Source organism: Macaca mulatta, chromosome 11 (genome assembly GCF_049350105.2).
Source record: "Macaca mulatta isolate MMU2019108-1 chromosome 11, T2T-MMU8v2.0, whole genome shotgun sequence".
Classification (NCBI taxonomy): Eukaryota; Metazoa; Chordata; class Mammalia; order Primates; family Cercopithecidae; genus Macaca; species Macaca mulatta.
The window spans coordinates 33,854,351-33,873,475 of record NC_133416.1 but is presented as its reverse complement, the minus strand read 5'-3'; the positions used below and the strand labels follow the sequence as shown (position 1 = coordinate 33,873,475).

At 40.6% G+C, this 19,125-nt stretch overlaps 2 protein-coding genes across 11 annotated transcripts in view; one reads left to right on the top strand and one right to left on the bottom strand.

Moving 5' to 3' along the window:
- ETFBKMT (electron transfer flavoprotein subunit beta lysine methyltransferase) overlaps positions 1–19,125 on the bottom strand; it is an 88,164-nt gene that overhangs the window by 32,920 nt on the left and 36,119 nt on the right. Inside the window, exon 5 of one of the 4 annotated variants that reach the window (XM_077952428.1) lies at positions 3,589–3,725. The exons of 2 other annotated variants lie outside the window; for them this stretch is intronic. The gene's annotated coding sequence lies outside the window, so the exon portion shown is untranslated. Of the gene's footprint in view, positions 1–3,588; positions 3,726–11,589; positions 11,728–19,125 lie in introns of those variants that run through there. One more of the 4 variants, XM_077952429.1, reaches the window with a different exon arrangement.
- The window catches only part of AMN1 (antagonist of mitotic exit network 1 homolog), a 58,975-nt gene that overhangs the window by 30,716 nt on the left and 9,134 nt on the right, over positions 1–19,125 (top strand). For all 7 annotated transcript variants that reach the window (XR_013400948.1, XR_013400949.1, XR_013400950.1 and 4 more), the window contains 3 exons: positions 933–1,150; positions 1,473–1,529; positions 10,120–10,231. Coding sequence is in view for 4 of the 7 variants with exons in the window: in XM_015151399.3 (XP_015006885.1) it covers positions 933–1,150; positions 1,473–1,529; positions 10,120–10,231 (387 nt within the window). In the remaining 3 variants the exon portion in view is untranslated. The remainder of the gene's footprint in view (positions 1–932; positions 1,151–1,472; positions 1,530–10,119; positions 10,232–19,125) is intronic.

Genomic DNA, 19,125 nt, shown 5'->3' with positions numbered 1-19,125 from the left:
GGGTCAACCGCCTCCCGGGTTGACACCATTCTCCTGCCTCAGCCTCCCGAGTAGCTGGGATTACACGCGCCTGCCACCTCATCCGGCTAATTTTTTTGTATTTTCAGTAGAGACGGGGTTTCACCGTGTTAGCCAGGATGGTCTCGATCTCCTGACCTTGTGATCCACCTGCCTCAGCCTCCCAAAGTGCTGGGATTACAGGCATGAGCCACCATGCTCAGCCCCATAAAGGTATCTTTTGACAGTGCTACCATGTTTGTTTATGACCAAAGGGCCCAGGATCCCCAAAGTACTCTTTTATTTATGTGCATGCATCTCCAGTGTACACTTGTATCAGTTTGACTGGATTTAAAGACTTCTCTTTTTTGACCATCAGAAAAATGTAAGATTGGTCCAGGCTAACAGAAGGAGCATGGTGGTAGAAAATAAATTCACTTTTGAGAACAGAGTCAAAGTGGAGGGAGAGAGAATACATAGGCATAGCTATAAATTTCTAACCGTAAGCATGAAGACCATGACTGAAACCATTTGTGCAGTTTAACTTTTGGTTTCCCTCCAAAGTCCACAAGAAAATTAACTTGATTACTTGAAAATTTTTGTTTTAACCAAAAGGAGAATCGCCTACTATTTAACTATCTAATTGGGTTCTGAATGACTTTTGGCTATTTCCTAAAAGCAATTCAACCTGTGGACAATAAAGCCTTGCCATTAATTGCTGATACTACAGACTGTGTAGAAAATTCCCAAAACATTCCAAGAGAGTTCTGAATAATGACAGCATCACTGGAAAAATCAGTATATCCTCACAGGTGGACTACTTTGAAAAGGGCTAACACTGAATTGGTGATTGCTAAAATGAAAATCAGTCACATTTCTCATGTCTACATATACATACATATAGCTTATTGATACATAATTATATTTTCTCCCAGGAATAAAAGCTGTGGCTTCATCTTGTTCATACCTACATGAAGCTTCTTTGAAAAGATGCTGCAATCTCACCGATGAAGGAGTCGTTGCTCTTGCACTCAATTGCCAGCTGCTAAAGATCATCGATTTAGGTGGCTGCTTAAGTATTACTGATGTGTCCTTACATGCATTAGGAAAAAACTGCCCATTTTTGCAGTGTGTTGACTTTTCAGCTACTCAGGTAAATGACATGTAGGCTTCAAACATATGGACTATGTGTTTACCAAATGTGTTTTCATGACTAATGAGAACATATAACAATTAGTTCATTTTGTTTTTGTTGAAACTATTGACCACTTCATGCTTTTAGTGGTTAAGTAATTGCGATATATTTTGGCATATTCCTCTCAATTAAGTAACAAGGGTGGAAGTTATATATGGCTAAAACACATGTTTGATGAATGGGAGGCAATAAGACTATATCTAAATAATGAATACATTTTAGAAAATTCTACTTCCATTGTCTGGATTCATGGACTATGTTTCTTTTTCCCTTTGCTTAGGTGTCTGACAGTGGTGTGATTGCACTTGTTAGTGGACCTTGTGCCAAGAAATTAGAGGTAATTTAAAAATAATTATAAAGATGGTGGTGATTAAATGTTTATATTCTCAGAAATTATTTTTAAAACCTAGCAGAGAACCAGTGCTTTATCAATTAAATATTTAAGGGACTTTGTTGGTGGGGTTTGTATCTCTTTATTGCCAGAGTAAATAAAAATTGTTAAGTTAGGAAATAAAATAAAGGTGCTTTAAAATAAAAACTCATTTTACTTCCAATAAAAGGCTTTATTTCCCAGAAGTTTTAGCTGCTAACAGATTTAAGAATCAGCTTATTATGGATGAAGATTATGAATGTTTATCAGTGTAAAGTCATATTATTTATAATAGGATTTCAGGTCTTAATGATATTTCTACCAGGAGTACTAATTCTCTTGACATCCTATCATCCTATTTTTCTTGATAGCCACATTGTATGATCATTTAAAAAAAAAATTTTTTTTTTTTTTTTTTGAGATAGAGTCTCGCATTGTTGCCCAGGCTGGAGTGCAGTGGCATGGTCTCGGCTCACTGCAACCTCTATCTCCCAGGTTCAAGCAGTTCTTGTGCCTCAGCCCCTCAAGCAGCTGGGATTACAGACGTGTGCCACCAGCTAATTTTTGTATTTTTAGTAGAGACGGGGTTTTACCATGTTGGCCAGGCTGGTCTCAAACTCCAGACCTCAGGTGATCAGACCACCTTGGCCACCCAAAGTGCTGGGATTACAGGAGTGAGCCACCACACCCGGCCTAAAAAAGCTCTTAAACTTGTGTTCATCCTTTGAATTGAATCACTAATACACTTGTTTGGTTTTTTTTTTGAGACAGAGTCTCGCTCTGTCGCCCAGGCTGGAGTGCAGTGGCCGGATCTCAGCTCACTGCAAGCTCTGCCTCCTGGGTTTATGCCATTCTCCTGCCTCAGCCTACCGAGTAGCTGGGACTATAGGCGCCCGCCACCTCGCCCAGCTAGTTTTTTTGTATTTTTTTTTTAGTAGAGATGGGGTTTCACCACGTTAGCCAGGATGGTCTCTATCTCCTGACCTCGTGATCCGCCCATCTTGGCCTCCCAAAGGGCTGGGATTACAGGCTTGAGCCACCGCGCCTCGCCCACTAATACACTTGTAACCTACTTCTAAATATATTAAGAAGCCTTTTATTCCAGGATTTTGGTTTTCGCCTTCCCCAGTTGACAAGTGATATAACAGTTTATACCACTTGTATAACAGTGCAGTTTAACAGTAAGCTACATCAAATCCTTTTTGGAAGTAAGCAGCTATAAATGAATTATAAAAATGTTAGTAAAAATAACTATTTTAATAGGGTGCAGTGGTGCATGCCTGTAGTCCCAGCTACTCAGGGAGGCTGAGGCAGGAGGATCTCTTGAACCCAAGAGTTGGAGTCCAGCCTGGCAACATAGTGAGACCTTGTATCTTAAATAAATTAATTAAATACTTTTTTCATTTTAATATTTATTTATTTATTTAGAGATGGAGTCTTGCTCTGTCGCCCAGGCTGGAGTGCAGTGGTGTGATCTCAGCTCGCTGTAATCTCCATGTCCCAAGTTCAAGCGATTCTCCAGCCTCTGTCTCCTAAGTTGCTGGGACTACAGGCATGTGCTAACCACATCCAGCTAATTGTTATATTTTTTTATTAGAGACAGGGTTTTGCCATGTTGGCCAGGCTGGCCTCAGACTTCTAACCTCAGGTGATACACCCCCCTCGGCCTCCCAAAGTGCTAGGATTATAGGTGTGAGCCACCATGCCCGACCATAAATACATTTGTTTAAAAAGCCAACTATTGTAATGGAATGACAATGCATGTTTTTGCCAAAATATTTATCCTTGAGTTATTGCCCAAAGAGATTCTTTTTTGTGATCTGATATATCTGGGTCTTGGTAGCATATATATTTTTTAAATATTTTATTAAGAACCATGTTAGGCTGGGCATGGTGACTTATGCCTATAATCCCAGCACTTTGGGAGGCCGAGACAGGTGGATCACCTGAAGTCAGGCGTTCAAGACCAGCCTGGCCAACATGGAAAAACCCCATCTCTACTAAAAATACAAAAATCAGCTGGGCATGATGGCAAGTACCTGTAATCCCAGCTACTTGGGAGGCTGAGGCAGGAGAATCGCTTGAACCTGGGAGGTGGGAGGTTTCAGTGAGCCGAGATTGCACCATTGCACTCCAGCCTGGGCAACAGGAATGAAACTCCATCTTGAAAAAAAAAAGAAAGAAAGAAAGAAATGACCATATTATTATTATACCAAGTTTTGAATTCCAAGTTGCATCCTAAATGCAGGAGCAGTAATTTTTGGTATTTCAAGTGCAAACATTTGTCGAGCACTTACTGTTATGCCAGGCTGTATACTAACTGCATTATATTCACTAGGTTATGTAATGCTTACAACATTATCCTGTAATTACTATAATTTTAAATAAAGTTCTCAGTTAACTTAATCACCTTCAAATCAAACCACCAAGAAATTAGTTGTTATGCATGATAGTAAACATACTAACATATTTACCTCAGCATTATAAAATTAAGAGCCCCAACCTAAGCAGAATGAGAACAAAATGCAGTAACCAGTAAGTGTTGGTGACTGTAGTGCCATATCATTACATTTTTTATTTTTTGTTTTCTAAAGATTATTCCAAAGTGCCAAAACATTTTAATGGAAATTTATTAGAAATTTATTAGAACTTAATGCCTTCCTTAAACAAAGTAGAGTGAATATACTTTTAAAAAAATTGTTTTGTTTTGTTGAGACAGGGTCTTGTTATGTTGCCCATGCTGGTCTCAAACTCCTGGCCTCAGTGATCCCCCTGTCCTGACCTCCTAAAGTGCTGGATCACTACAGGTGTGAGCCACATGCTTGGCCTGAGTGAATATACTTTAACCTTTGGTTTATAGCATCCTCTGACTCAAACTGAAGGACAAACTTAAATTTTGTTTTTTGAGACAGGGTCTTGTTCTGTCACCCAGGGTGGAGTACACGGGCCCGATCATGGCTTACGGCAGCCTTGACTGCCCTGGCTCAAGCAGTCCTCCCACCTCAGCTGCCTGAATAGCTGGGGCTACATGTATGTGCCACCACTCCTGGCTACTTTTTTATTTTTTGTAGAGCCGGGTCTTGCCATGTTGCCCAGGATGATCTCGAACTCCTGGACTCAAGCAATTCTGCCTTGACTTCCCAAAGTGCTGGAATTACAGGTATAAGCCACCATGTCTGGCTTAAATTTTTTTTTTTCTTTTTTTTTTTTTTGAGACAGAGTTTCGCTTTTGTGGCCCAGGCTAGAGTGCAATGGTGCAATCTCAGCTCACTGCAACCTCCGCCTTCCAGGTTCAAGCAATTCTCCTGCCTCAGCCTCCCAAGTAGCTAGGATTACAGGCAGCTGCCACCACGTCCAGCTAATTTTTGTATTTTTAGTAGAGCCAGGGTTTCACCATGTTGGCCAGGCTGGTCTCAAACACCTGATTTCAGGTGATCCACCCTCCTTGGCCTCCCAAAGTGCTGGGATTACAGGTGTGAGCCATTGCACCCAGCCCTAACTATTTTTTTTTTTAACTGACTACTCTCATAGGTAATGCAGAGGCCTACCTTTCATCACATTTTAATCTGTTGCTTTTAATTTGTTCTATTCTGGGAAATTAAATTATTAATGTTGCTAAATTATTTATAATTTGGAAATCAATTTGATTAAAGGTCTAAGGACCTTTACTAAAGATTGACAAGAAGCCAAATGCGGTAGCTCACTTCTGTAATTTCAGCACTTTGGGAGGCCAAGGCAAGTGGATCCCTTGAGCCCAGGAGTTCGAGAACAGCCTGGGCAACATAGTGAAACCTTGTCCTTATGAAAAATACAGGCTGGGCACGGTGGCTCATGCCTGTATTCCCAGCACTTTGGGAGGCCAAGGCGGGTGGATCACCTGAGGTTGGGAGTTTGAGACCAGCCTGACTAACATGAAGAAACCCTGTCTCTACTAAAAATACAAAATTAGCCAGGTGTGGTGGCTCATGCCTGTAATCCCAACTACTCAGGAGGCTGAGGCAGGAGAATCGCTTGAACCCAGGAGGCAGAGGTTGTGGTGAGCTGAGATCACACCATTGCACTTCAGCCTGGGCAACAAGAGCAAAACTCCATCTAAAAAAAAAAAAGGAAAAATACAAAAATTGGCCAGACATGGTGGCTCACGCCTGTAATCCCAGCCCTTTGGGAGGCCAAGGCAGGTGGATCACGTGAGGTCGGAGTTCGGAGACGAGCCTGACCAACATGGAGAAACCCTGTCTCTACTGAAAATACAAAATTAGCTGGGTGTGGCAGTACATGCTACTCAGGAGGCTAAGGCTTGAACCTGGGAGGTAGAGGTTGCAGTGAGCTGAGATCATGCCATTGCACTCAGTCTGGGCAACAAAAGCGAAACTCCATCTAAAAAAAAAAAAAAATTAGCCAGAGGTGGTGGTGCATGCCCGTACTCCCAGCCACTCGGGAAGCTGGGGTGGGGAGATCAATTGAACTTGGGAGGTTGAGGCTACAGTGAACTGTGTTTGCACCACTGCACTCCAGCTTGGGGAACAGAGTGAGACGTTGTCTCAAAAAAATTAAAAAATTATAACATTAAAGAAAAAAAAGATCGACAAGCACTCAGTACAAACTTATGTTACAACATTTAGCAAATATCATGATCGTTTCTGAAATCTCTGTTGATCATTGTGTTCATCATCTTGTTCATTTTATCCTCAGCTTTTAATACAATTCCAGATACATGGTAGTACCTCAATAAATGTTTTCACATTCTTGGCCTTATATTACAGTCATTTCATAAGTTTCTACAAAAATCCTTATAATTAAAATTTAATTTGCAGTATAAAATTTCATTTATTAATAAATATTAAGCATTTACTGTTCTAGATCCCGGCATATCAGAGAACAGACTGTCCATATGATGTAACATACTTTACTTGTTTTTTATTGTTGGTAATTCAGATTGTTTCTGGTTTTTAACTATTAGAAATAATTATATATTGGGACAATCACTTTTCCTTCCGTTGCTATAATGAACTCCCCAAAATGGAACAAATGGATTAATAGGTATGAATACTTTTTTAACAGTCCTAAATTGTTTTCCATAAAAGTTATGCTATGAGTATGCAATTTCAGTAAGACCCTAATCTGCCAGAATTTTCTTTTTAATGCCTTCATTTAATTTGGTTTTTGTTGTTGTTGTTGTTTTTGAGACAGAGTTACACTTTGTCACTCAGGCTGGTATGCAGTGATCTCGGCTCACTGCAACCTCCACCTCCCAGGTTCAAGCGAGTCTTCTGCCTCAGCTTCCCAAGTAGCTGGGACTACAGGTGCACACCACCACACCCAGCCAATTTTTGTATTTTTAGTAGAGATGGGGTTTCACTGTGTTGGCCATGCTGGTCTTGAACTCCTGATCTCAGGTGATCTGCCTGCCTTGGCCTCCCAAAGTGCTGGATTTGTTCTTTTTCTAAAATAATGTTACAGCTGGGTGCAGTAGCTCACGCCTGTAATCCCAACACTTTGAGAGGCGAGGCCGGTGGATCACTTGAGGTCAGAGTTTGAGGCCAGCCTGACCAACGTGGTGAAATCCTGTCTCTACTACAAATACAAAAATTAGCCAGGCGTGGTCGCACACGCCTGTAATCCCAGCTACTCGGGAGGCTGAGGCAGAAGAATCACTTGAACCCTGGAATGGAGGTTGCAATGAGCCGAGACTGCTCCATTGCACTCCAGCCTGGGCAACAAGAATGAAACTCTGTCTCAAAAAAACATAAAGTAAAATAAAATAAAATAATGTTACATCTAAAGCCACGCTCAATTATTCTCCCTTTCTGCCTTCAGAGGTAACCACTATCCTAAATATGATTATGTATCTCTCCTTCCATGTTTGGATACCTTTTCTTTTTTTCCTTCCTGTGGACCCTGCTCAGACAGAAATGGATACTTTTTCTATTATGTATAAATCCATAAATATGACATAGCCTTGTTTTATATGTTTTCAAATTTTACATAATAGCTTCATAATATATGTCCCTTTACAATTTGTGTTATTCAAAATTATTTTCTGAAATTTTTCAGGTGTAATTGAGGTATAATTTACATACAAGAAAATTCATTCATTTTATGTGCATAGTTGGACAAATTTTGGTAATTGTTATACAGCCATATAACCACCACCACAATTGATACATAAACATTTTTATCACCCTAAAAAGTTGTCTGTTTTCTCTGTGGTTTTATTTTGTTTTTTTGTCTCTAGTCCTTTGTAGTTGATCCCCTTCTGTGACCCTCTCTTAGGCAACCACTGATTTACTTTGTCATTGTTTTGGCTTTTCTATAGTTGTATATAAATTCAACTTTATATAAATATAATTTGATGTAAATGGAATTCTGCAGAATATAATATAGTATTTTGGGTATTATTTCTTTATTTTACTTCCTTCACTTAGCATAGTGTTTGCGAGATTGATCCATGTTGTTGCATATGTTAATATTTCATTTCTTTTTTTTTTTTTTTTTTCCCCGAGATAGAGTCTCACTCTGTTGCCCAGGCTGGAGTGCAGTGACACAATCTCAGCTCACTGCAACCTCCATCTCCCAGGTTCAAATGATTCTCCTGCCTCAGCCTCCCGAGTAGCTGGGAATACAGGCACGTGCCACCACGCCCAGCTATTTTTTTTGTATTTTTAGTAGAGACGAGGGGTTTCACCATGTTAGCCAGGATGGTCTCGATCTCCTGACTTCGTGATCCACCCACCTCGGCCTCCCAAAGTGCTAGGAGTACAGGTGTGCGCCACCGCGCTCAGCCCCTTCTTATTGCTAAGTAGTATTCTATAGTATGGATAGGCCATAATTTATTTATAATTTTACCATGTGATGCAAAGATAAATAGCTGGGATTTAATTAAACTTAAAAGAGCTTTTGCACAGCAAAAGGAACAGTCAGCAGAGTAAACAGATAACCCACAGAGTGGGAGAAAAATGTTCACAATCCATACATCTGACAAAGGACTAATATCCAGAATCTAGAACAAACTCAAATTAGCAAGAAAAAAAGCAAACAGTCCCATCAAACAGTGGGCTAAGAACATGAATAGACAATCCTCAAAAGAAGATATACAAATGGCCAACAAACATAAAAAAAATGCTCAACATCACTAATGATTGGGGAAATGCAAATCAAAACCACAATGCGATACCACCTCCTGTAAGAATGGCCATAATCAAAAAAATCAAAAAATAATAGATGTTGGTGTGGATGCAGTGAACAGGGAACACTTCTACACTGCTGGTGGGAATGTAAACTAGCACAACCACTATCGAAAACAGTGTGGAGATTCCTTAAATAACTAAAAGTAGAAGTACCATTTGATCCAGCAATCCCACTACTGGGTGTCTACCCAGAGAAACGGAAGTCATTATACGAAAAAGATACTTGCACACACATGTTTATAGCAGTACAATTTGCAATTGCAAAAATGTGCAACCAACCCAAATGCCCATCAATCAACGAGTGGATACAGAAACGGTGGTAAATGTATACAATGGAATACTACTCAGCCATAAAAACGAATGAATTAATGGCATTCACAGCAACCTGGATGGGACTGGAGACTATTCTTCTAAGTGAATTAACTCAGGAATGGAAAAGCAAACATCATATGTTCTCACTCATAAGTAGGAGACGAACTGTGAGGATGCAAAGGCATAAGAATGACACAATGGACTTTGGGGACTCGGGGAAAGGGTGGGAAGGAGGTTAGGGGTAAAAGACTAAAAATCGGGTTCTGTGTATACTGTTTGGTTGATGCGTGCACCAAAATCTCACAAATGACCATTAAAGAACTTATGTAACCAAATACCACCTGTTCCCCCAAAAACCTATGGAAATTTTTTAAAAATTAAAAAATAATTTTATCATTTGATGGACATTTGGGTTGTTGCCAGTTTTGGACTGTTAGGAATACTGCTACAGACATTTGCATACAAACCTCTGTGGAGACATATGTTTTCATTTTTCTTGGGTAAATGCCTATGAGTGAAATTGCTGGGTCATATAGCAAATACATGTTTTTTTAAATACAGTATTTTTATAAGATACTACCATACTGTTTGCCAGAGGGTCTGAACTAACATGTTTGAGATTTATGTCTATTAATACAAGTAGATATTTTTCATTTTAGCTGTTTTCCCTTATTCTATTCATAAAGCATTGATTTTCCCATTCTCCACTTTTTTTACTATTACAAGTAATACTACAAAAGGCGTATTTATAAATTGTTTCCTTGTGCACACGTAGAAGAGATTCTCTATAATATATATCAACGATTGGAATTGCTGGGTTCTGGGGCATACTCGTCTTCAGCTTTAATAGATATTACACATTACTTTATAAAATGGTTGAGCATTTAACTTTTTAAGCTGCTCCATCCAAATTACTTCAGACTTACATTGGTCTTTTCTATATACTTTTTCTTGCAAGTAGATACCTGGTTCTTTCTGTATCAGAATGTTTCTCAAAATTGTTCGTACTGTTATTATAGATCTTTGTCTTCATTTGACTTTATTTTATTTTTGCATAGGAGATTCATATGGGACATTGTGTAAATCTGACTGATGGGGCTGTAGAAGCTGTCCTTACTTACTGTCCTCAGATACGTATATTACTCTTCCATGGATGCCCCTTGATAACAGGTGAGTGCGTTAGACTGCTTGGGTTCAAATCCTGGCTTCATCTTTTACTAACTGTGTGACCTTGAGTACATTACTTAACCCATTTCATTATTCAGTTTCCTCATCTGTAAAACAGGCATAATGAGAGTACCTACCTCATAAATACTATGTCATGATTATCTGACAATTCTTTTTTTTGTTTGTTTTTTATTTTTTATTTTTTGGGAAAAAGAGTCTCGCTCTGTCACCCAAGCTGGAGTGCAGTGGCGCAATCTCAGCTCACTGCAACCTCCACCTCCTGGGTTCAAGCAATTCTCCTGCCTCAGCCTCCTAAGTAGCTGGGACTACAGGCACACGCCACCACGCCAGGCTAATTTTTTTTGTGTTTTTAGCAGAGACGGGATTTCCCCGTGTTGCCCACACTGGTCTCGAACTCCTGAGCTCAGGCAATCCACCTGTCTCGGCCTCCCAGAGTGCTAGGATTACAGACGTGAGCTGCTGTGCCCAGCCTCTGACAATTCTTTATATGATGGCCTTGCACATAGTAAGAGCTCAATAAATGTTAGTCATGATAACGATAAATGAAGGTGGTGGCCAGTGCTCAATAAATGTTAGCTATGAAGAGGATTATGATGGCAGCAGTGATTGTGTTCATGATATTGAACATGATGCTTTATGTAAACAATAAGAAAATTTCAAGTTTATATTACATCTATCAAATACACTAAATGACTCGTTAACTATTATCAAACTGCAGACATTAGGATCAGAATAGCCGGGCACGGTGGCTCATGCCTATAACCCCAGTACTTTGGGAGGCCAAGGCGGGTGGATCACCTGAGGCCGGGAGTTTGAGACTAGCCTGACCAACATGAAGTTTGAGACAGTCTTGCTCTGTTGCCCAGGCTGGAGTGCAGTGGTGCAATCTTGGCTCACTGCAGCCTCTGCCTTCCAGGTTCAAGTGATTCTCCTGCCTCAGCCTCTCAAGTAGCTAGGACTACAGGCGCATGTCACCACATCTAAGTAATTTTTGTATTTTTAGTAGAGATGGGGTTTCACCATATTGGCCAGGCCAGGCTCCTGACCTCATGATCCACCCACTTCAGCCTCCCAAAGTGCTGGGATCACAGGCGTGAGCCACCAGTCTAAACAATTATTCTGTAGGTTAAGTTATCCTGGAAGTTCCTTTGACAACTTCTCTTTTATTTTTAGGAAGTCCCTTTGACAACTTCTTACTTTTATTTTTAGGTTTCCAGCCTTAACCAAGGCTGTAACCATAGACTGTATCTGGGTATCAGTGACATCTGTAGTGAAGATTAGATCTTACTTTATGCAAAGACATTTCTTACGAAACTGGAGCCAGCAAGGACACTGGTGGCTGGGTGCGGTGGCTTATAACTGTAATCCCAGCACTGTGGGAGGCTAAGGCGGGTGGATCACTTGAGTCTGGGATGTCGAGGCTGCAGTGAGTCATGATCACCCCCACTGCACTCCAGTCTGGGTAACAGAGTGAGACCCTGTGTCAAAAAAAGAAATAAAGAAAAAAGAAAACAAGAAACTGTTAACTGGGGTTAGCTCCACAGAAAGTCATAAAGGAACAAGAGTAGGAAAAAAATGTCATTGTATACCCTTTTATATCTTTTGAATTTTATATCATGTGGATTATTTTTAAGCTATTAAAAATTAATTGGTTGGGCATGGTGGCGGTCACCACACAGATGATCCCTGACTTAAAATGATCAATTTGCAGTTTTTTGACTTTACAATGGTGCAGAAGCCATATGCATTTAGTAGAAGCCATACTTCAAGAACCTAGGCAACCATTTTTTTCACTTTCAGTATAATATTCAATAGATTACATGAGATAGTCAACACTTTATTAAAAACTAGGCTTTGTGTCAGATAATTGTGCCCACCTGTAAGCTAATTTAAGTGTTCTGAGCATGTAGGCTAGGCTAAGGTATATTATTCAGTAAGTTAGGTATATTGAACGCATTTTCGACTTTGTGTATTTTCGACTTATAATGAGTTTATCAGGGTGTAACCCCATCATAAATTGAGAAGCATCTGTAGAGAGAAGCAACAAATACCAATTTTCTTTTTTCTTTTTTTGAGGCAGAATCTCACTCTGTCACCCAGGCTGGAGTGCAGTGGCACGATCTTGGCTCACTGCAACCTCCACCTCCTGGGTTCAAGTGCTTCTCCTGCCTCAGCCTCCCAAGTAGCTGGGATTACAGGCTTGCACCACCCTGCCCAGCTAATTTTTGTATTTTTAATAGAGACAGGGTTTCACCATGTTGGCCAGGCTGGTCTTGAACTCCTGACCTCAGGTGATCCACCTGCCTCAGTCTCCCAAAGTGCTGGGATTACAGGCGTGAATCACCATCCCCGGCCTAAATACCAGTTTTCAAGTCTGGAAAACATACTGGAGTGGTTAATCAGATTTTCAAACCAAGGAGTCTTTTGAGATAAATTATGTCATTATAGAGATCACTAGTAACCAAAGATATGTTAACAGATCATGGATTTAAGATAAATGCCGAGTTGGTTTGATTCCGGACAGACACCAGGAAAGCTTAATCACACTAAATGATTAATGAGTGCAATGAGCTTAATCACACTAAATGATTGCAATGAGCTGAGATCGAGTCATTGCACTCCAGCATGGGCAACAAGAGTGAAACTCCGTTTCCAAAAACAAAAAACAGAAAACAAATGTGGTTGAGCATCCTTTTTTTTTCTTTCTTTTTTTTTTTTTTTTTTTTTGAGACTGAGTCTTGCTCTGTTTCCCAGGCTGGAGTGCAGTGGTGCAATCTCAACTCACTGCAACCTCTGCCTCCCAGGTTCAAGTGATTCTTCTGCCTCAGCTCCCCAAGTAGCTGGGATTACAGATGCCCACCATGCTAATTTTTGTATTTTTAGTAGAAATCATGTTTCACCATGTTGGCCAGGCTGTTCTTGAACTCCTGACCTCAGGTGATCCGCCCACCTTGGTCTCCCAAAGTGCTGGGATTACAAGCGTGAGTCACCGTGCCCAGCTGGTTAAGCATGCTATAGTGGAAATAACTTGAAGTCATGGTATTAACTAAATTTTCATTAAAGAGCAGGGGAAGAATGATCCTTCAATGGATAGCTTTGGAGGGACCAAGGGAGACAAAAGTAGAGTTGCTGTTGATGTTGTACCTTAAGAGCAATCCTTGTTCAACATACAAATTAAAATACCATTATAGGCCAGGCACAGTGGCTCACCCCTGTAATCCCAACATTTGGGAGGCTGAGGTGGGCGGATCACTTGAGGTCAGGAGTTCAAGACCAGCTTGGCCAACATGGTGAAACCCCGTGTCTACTAAAAATACAAAAATTAGCTGGGTGTGATGCTGGATGCATGTAATCCCAGCTACTTGGGAGGCTGAGGCAGGAGAATTGCTTGAACCTGGAAGGCAGAGGTTGCAGTGAGCCAAGATCATCTTACTGCACTCCAGCCTGGCAACAGAGTGGGACTCCATCTCAAAAATATATATAGAGAGAGAAAACAAAATTTATAAAAATCTAAAAGATATATGATATAAATGTAACTCACTAAAGAAGCATCTTAGATTTTGTATTCCCTGTATATTTCAGAGCAATTCTATTGGTTTTACCTTCATATTTTTATGTTGGTGATGAGAAAACACTTTACCATTTGTAGGTTTCAGTAATTGAAATAATACTTTCTGGTAGTATTTTTCAAATATACCCCAGGACCCATTTACATTCTTAAAACTTATTGAGGGTCCCAGGCGGGGTGCAGTGGCTCATGCCTGTAATCCCAGCACTTTGGGAGGCCGAGGCGGGCGGATCACGAGGTCAGGAGATCGAGACCATCCTGGCTAACTGGTGAAACCCCGTCTCTACTAAAAATACAAAAAAATTAGCCGGGCATGGTAGCGGGCATCTGTAGTCCCAGCTACTCGGGAGGCTGAAGCAGGAGAATGGTGTGAACTTGAGAGGCGGAGCTTGCAGTGAGCTGAGATCGCGCCACTGCACTCCAGCCTGGGCGACAGAGGGAGACTCCGTTTCAAAAAAAAAAATCATTGAGGATCCCAAAGAGTTTTTGTTTATGTATATTTGTTCAATTAAAATTTGTGTTAAAACAGATAAATTTTTAATAGACATTCATTTTTTTAAAATCATAAATCTGTTACCTAGAAAAGAGATATATTTTCATTCAGATCATCACTTTTCAGATCATTGTGGATACTCTTCTTTGATACCCCAAAACTCAGCAAGTGGTAATTTCTTATGGGTTGTTGCAATGTGGAAGTTGAAAACATATCAATGAACTTTTCATACATTTGTGTTTATGATCCACTAATCTGTTTTGAATTTTAAGTTGATCTTTACCAATGCATGATTTTGTAACATCATGCACTGGCAGTCTGGAAGATATTGGTTCTCCGAGTTATACAGATCTTTTAAATATTGACACATTTTATTATCCAAAACAAAAATCAATTGTTAATATCATGACTGATGTCATTAGAACCTTTCAATTAGAAAGGTCCTGGATAGCTTTCAAGATCACAGTGGCAGCTATGAGGCTTCCAAAATTCACTTGAAAGCCAAAGCTTTATCACTGACAACAATTTCTGTCATTTGTTTTCTTTGAAATGACAGCCTTGGCCGGGCGTGGTGGCTCACGCCTGTAATCCCAGCACTTTGGGAAGCCGAGGAGGGTGGATCATGAGGTCAGGAGATCAAGATCAAGATCAAGACCATCCTGGCTAACACAGTGAAACCCCGTCTCTACTGAAAATATAAAAAAGTTAGCTGGGTGTGGTGGTGGGCGCCTGTTGTCCCAGCTACTCAGGAGGCTGAGGCAGGAGAATAGTGTGAACCCAGGAGGCGGAGCTAGAAGTGAGCCAAGATTGAGCCACTGCACTCCAGCCTGGGCAACGGAGCGAGACTCCATCTCAAAAAAAAAAAAAAAAAAAAGAAATGACAGCCTCATTTCTTCTGTTTTCATGAAATAGTCTGTCAAGTACTCAAATAAGAATAACCTTACACTGTAGTCATTGTATCAGTCCATTTTCTCACTGCTGATACAGACATACCCAAGACTGGGTAACTTATAAAGAAAAAGAGGTTGAATGGTCTCACAGTTCCATGTGGCTGGGGAAGCCTCACAATCATGGCTAAAGGCGAAAGGCACATCTTACATGGCGGCAGACAAGAGAGAATGAAAGCCAAGAGAAAGAGGTTTCCCCTTTTAAAACCGTCAGATCTCATGAGACTTATTATCATAAGAACAGCACAGGAAAGACTTGCCCCCATGATTCAATTACCTCCCACTGGGTCCCTCTCACAACACATGGGAATTGTGGGAGCTACAATTCAAGATGAGATTTGGGTGGTGACACAGCAAACCATATCAGTCATTCTTTTAAAAAGTGAAAATGGTGTTCCATGAAAAAAGTAACTAGTTCAGTTCACAACCCTGAAAGGGCCTCAGACTATAGAATATGCAGACTACACTTTGGGAACCACTGCTTTATGGTAAAGAAAAATTATCAGTCACCTTCAGCATTTGCAACAAGAATAGCATATCATTTTCTGGCTAGGTGCGGTAGCTCATGCCTGTAGTCCCACACTTTGGGAGGCCAAGGCAGGCAGATCACTTGAGATTAGGAATTTGAGACCAGCCTGGCCAATATGGTGAAACCCTGTCTCTACTAAAAATACAGAAATTAGCTGGGTATGGTGGCGCATGCCTGTAATCCTAGCTACTCTGGTGGCTAAGGCAGGAGGATCACTTGAGCCTGGGAGGCAGAGGTTGCAGTTAGCCAAGATTGTGCCACTGCACTCCAGCCTGAGTGACAGGGTGAGACTTTGTCTCAAAAAAAAAAAAAAAAAAAAGAATAGCATACCCCTTTCAAATCACTTCTTATATTTTTGTGTGGTTGCCAGAAGTGGTAGAAGTAGACATTGAAATGGCAGGAGTTCAAAATATTTGGAATAAAAATATTTTTGATCTGGAAGATCACAGTTGGCAAATGCTGGACTAGGTGATACTGTTACATAAATGATCTAAAAATGACCTTTGGGGCCCCAGGTTGTTTACTTCTTCACAGCAACCAGAACTGTTAGCTCAAAAGCCCATCAGCACCAAATCAAATTTTTACACATCCAATTGTTTAAGTATAGCCTACATAACCAAATTATTAGCCATCTAGAGCCCACCTGCTTTACATACCCTGCAAACTACACTCAACATCTACTATCCATAGATAAAAACCCCGGGCTATAAAAGACCCCAACCCACTGCTGCCCTTTGGAGCTCTCTAACCTAGAGAACCCCCAGTCTTGCTGCTAAACAACATCATGACACATACACCCTCTCTAGTCCTCCAGGAATGCTCTTACCCTGCTCCTTCTGGGTAGTGGCCACCCTACACTGTTGTTGCCTTTGGAAGCTCTCATGCTGTGAGGGACTTCCTGGCATACAAACCTGTCAAAGCGCTGTCCAAAAAGAGCTTGTTGTGTCCCACTGCCACCTTGTGGTCACATCTTTTTCCTTGTTCTGCCCTGAAATCCTTCAGATTCACTACAGTTACATGGTATGCCATAACATAAAACAAAAAGTGTTTATATGTCCAAAAAGTCTGTGAAGTGCAGCATGCCACTATTATGAGTGTTAATTTGTCAAAGACTCTGAGAAATACTATACCTAAGAAACTGTTTAACTTTATTTGTCCAAGCATTTCCAAATTTCTAGCACAGAACACTTTTTTGATTAACCTAGCCAACCTATTGTTATTTTTGTGATCCCTGATTTCACAGAATAGGAAAGTGAGATATTGAAATGTTATTTGTGGCAGGGTGCGGTGGCTCATGCCTGTAATCCCAGCACTTTGGGAGGCCAGGGTGGGTGGATCACTTGAATGCAGGAGTTTGACACCAGCCTGGGCAACATAGCCAAACCCTGCTTCTATAAAAATTTTTATTTAATTAGCTGGGCATGGTGGTGCACGCCTATAATCCCAGCTACTCGGGAGGCTGAGGTGGGAGGCTCACTTGAGGCCCCAGGAGTTTGAAACCAGCCTGCACAACATTAACTGAGACTCGCTGTCTAATAAAATAATAATAGTGCTAAGACTAGAACCAAAATCTTAAGATATAGTAAAACGAGCACTGATCCCATCCCCACCATCTCTCCAGAACATCGAATAATCACTTAACTCTTATGGATCTCGACTTTGCCTTGTGCATAACGGCCAATTATCATAACATTGAGAGATCTAATATTAGTAATAATGCAAAAGGCCGGGTGCAGTGGCTCACACCTGTAATCCCAGAACTTTGCGAGGCCGAGGCAGGTGGATCACCTGAGGTCAGGACTATGATACCAGCCTGACCAACATGGTGAAACCCTGTCTCCACCGAAAATACAAAAATTAGCCAGGCGTGATGGTGTATGCCTGTAATTCCAGCTACTCGGGAGGGTGAGGCAGGAGAATTGCTTGAATGCGGGAAGCAGAGGTTGCAGTAAGCCAAGATCACGCCACTATACTGCAGCCTGAGCAACAAGAGCAAAACTCCATCTCAAATAAAATAAAATAAAATAAAAATAATAATGCAAGACTTCATACAATGTATTCAACCTTGAGTCATCACATCCAAAAAAAATTTTTTTAATAGTTCATATAAAATGGCTTTTATTAATAAACTTTCTTTAAAGAGAAAAAAGTTGAAGAAATTTTAACTACCCAGATCATTTCTAGTCTTCCCACTTAACCATCAGTACCCCTAAATCTTCTATAATGATATATTTTTGCTAACATCATTGAATGGAAGTAAAGTGGGCTAACATGTTCACCTTATATTTGATTTTTAATTTCTTCTTTTTCCAAGGAAGATAAATGCTGGTTGTGTTTGTGGGGGTTTTTTGTTTGATACATGGAAGCCCTTTCTTCTTTCATGGCACCTTATATAACATGATTCCTCTTATATATGCATATGAGTATTTAAGACAATAAAATTTATATTCTATAGAAAGTACTTACTATACTTGCATATGCATGTGCAATTATCTTGTTACCCTCAAAGCAACGTGACTCCCAAATTAGCACTGCTCACTGTAATTTCCCATCCGATCTCCTGAATTAACCTGTTTTCTCAACTATGTTTCTAAGTATTTATAAAATTTCTTAACCTTGGTCAGACTAAAACATAACTTCACATTATGAATTAGGACTTGAAACTGTTGTAAGTACTCTGAGTCGGTTTCTGCTGAAGAGATAAAAACTAAGCTGCTATTAGAAATATGAAAATTATGGTTTTGGCTGGGTGCAGTGGCTCATGCCTGTAATCCCAGCACTGTAGGGGGGCCGAGGCACGTGGATCACCTGAGTTCAGGAGTTTGAGACCAGCCTGGCCAACATGGTGAAACCCCATCTCTACTAAAAATACAGAAATTAGCCGGGCGTGGTGACGGGCGCCTGTAATCCCAGCTACTCAGGAGGCTGAGACAGAAGAATCACTTGAACCCGGGAGGTGGAGGTTGCAGTGAGCCAAGATCGTGCCACTATACTCCAGCCTGGGCAACAAAGAGCAAAACTCCATCTCAAAAAAAAAAAAAAGAAAAATATAGTTTTATAGTTGTTATAACAGCGTGAAAATAATTTTTAATACTAAATCTTTTTTTTTTTTTTTGAGAGGAGTTTCGCTCTTTGTTGCCCAGGCTGGAGTGCAGTGGCGTGATCTTGGCTCACTGCAACCTCCGCCTCCCGGGTTCAAGCAATTCTCCTGTCTCAGTCTCTCGAGTTGGGATCACAAGCGGGTGCCACCATGCCTGGCCAATTTTTTGTATTTTTAGTAGAGACAGGCTTTCATCATTTTGGCCAGCCTAGTCTTGAACTCCTGACCTCAGGTGATCT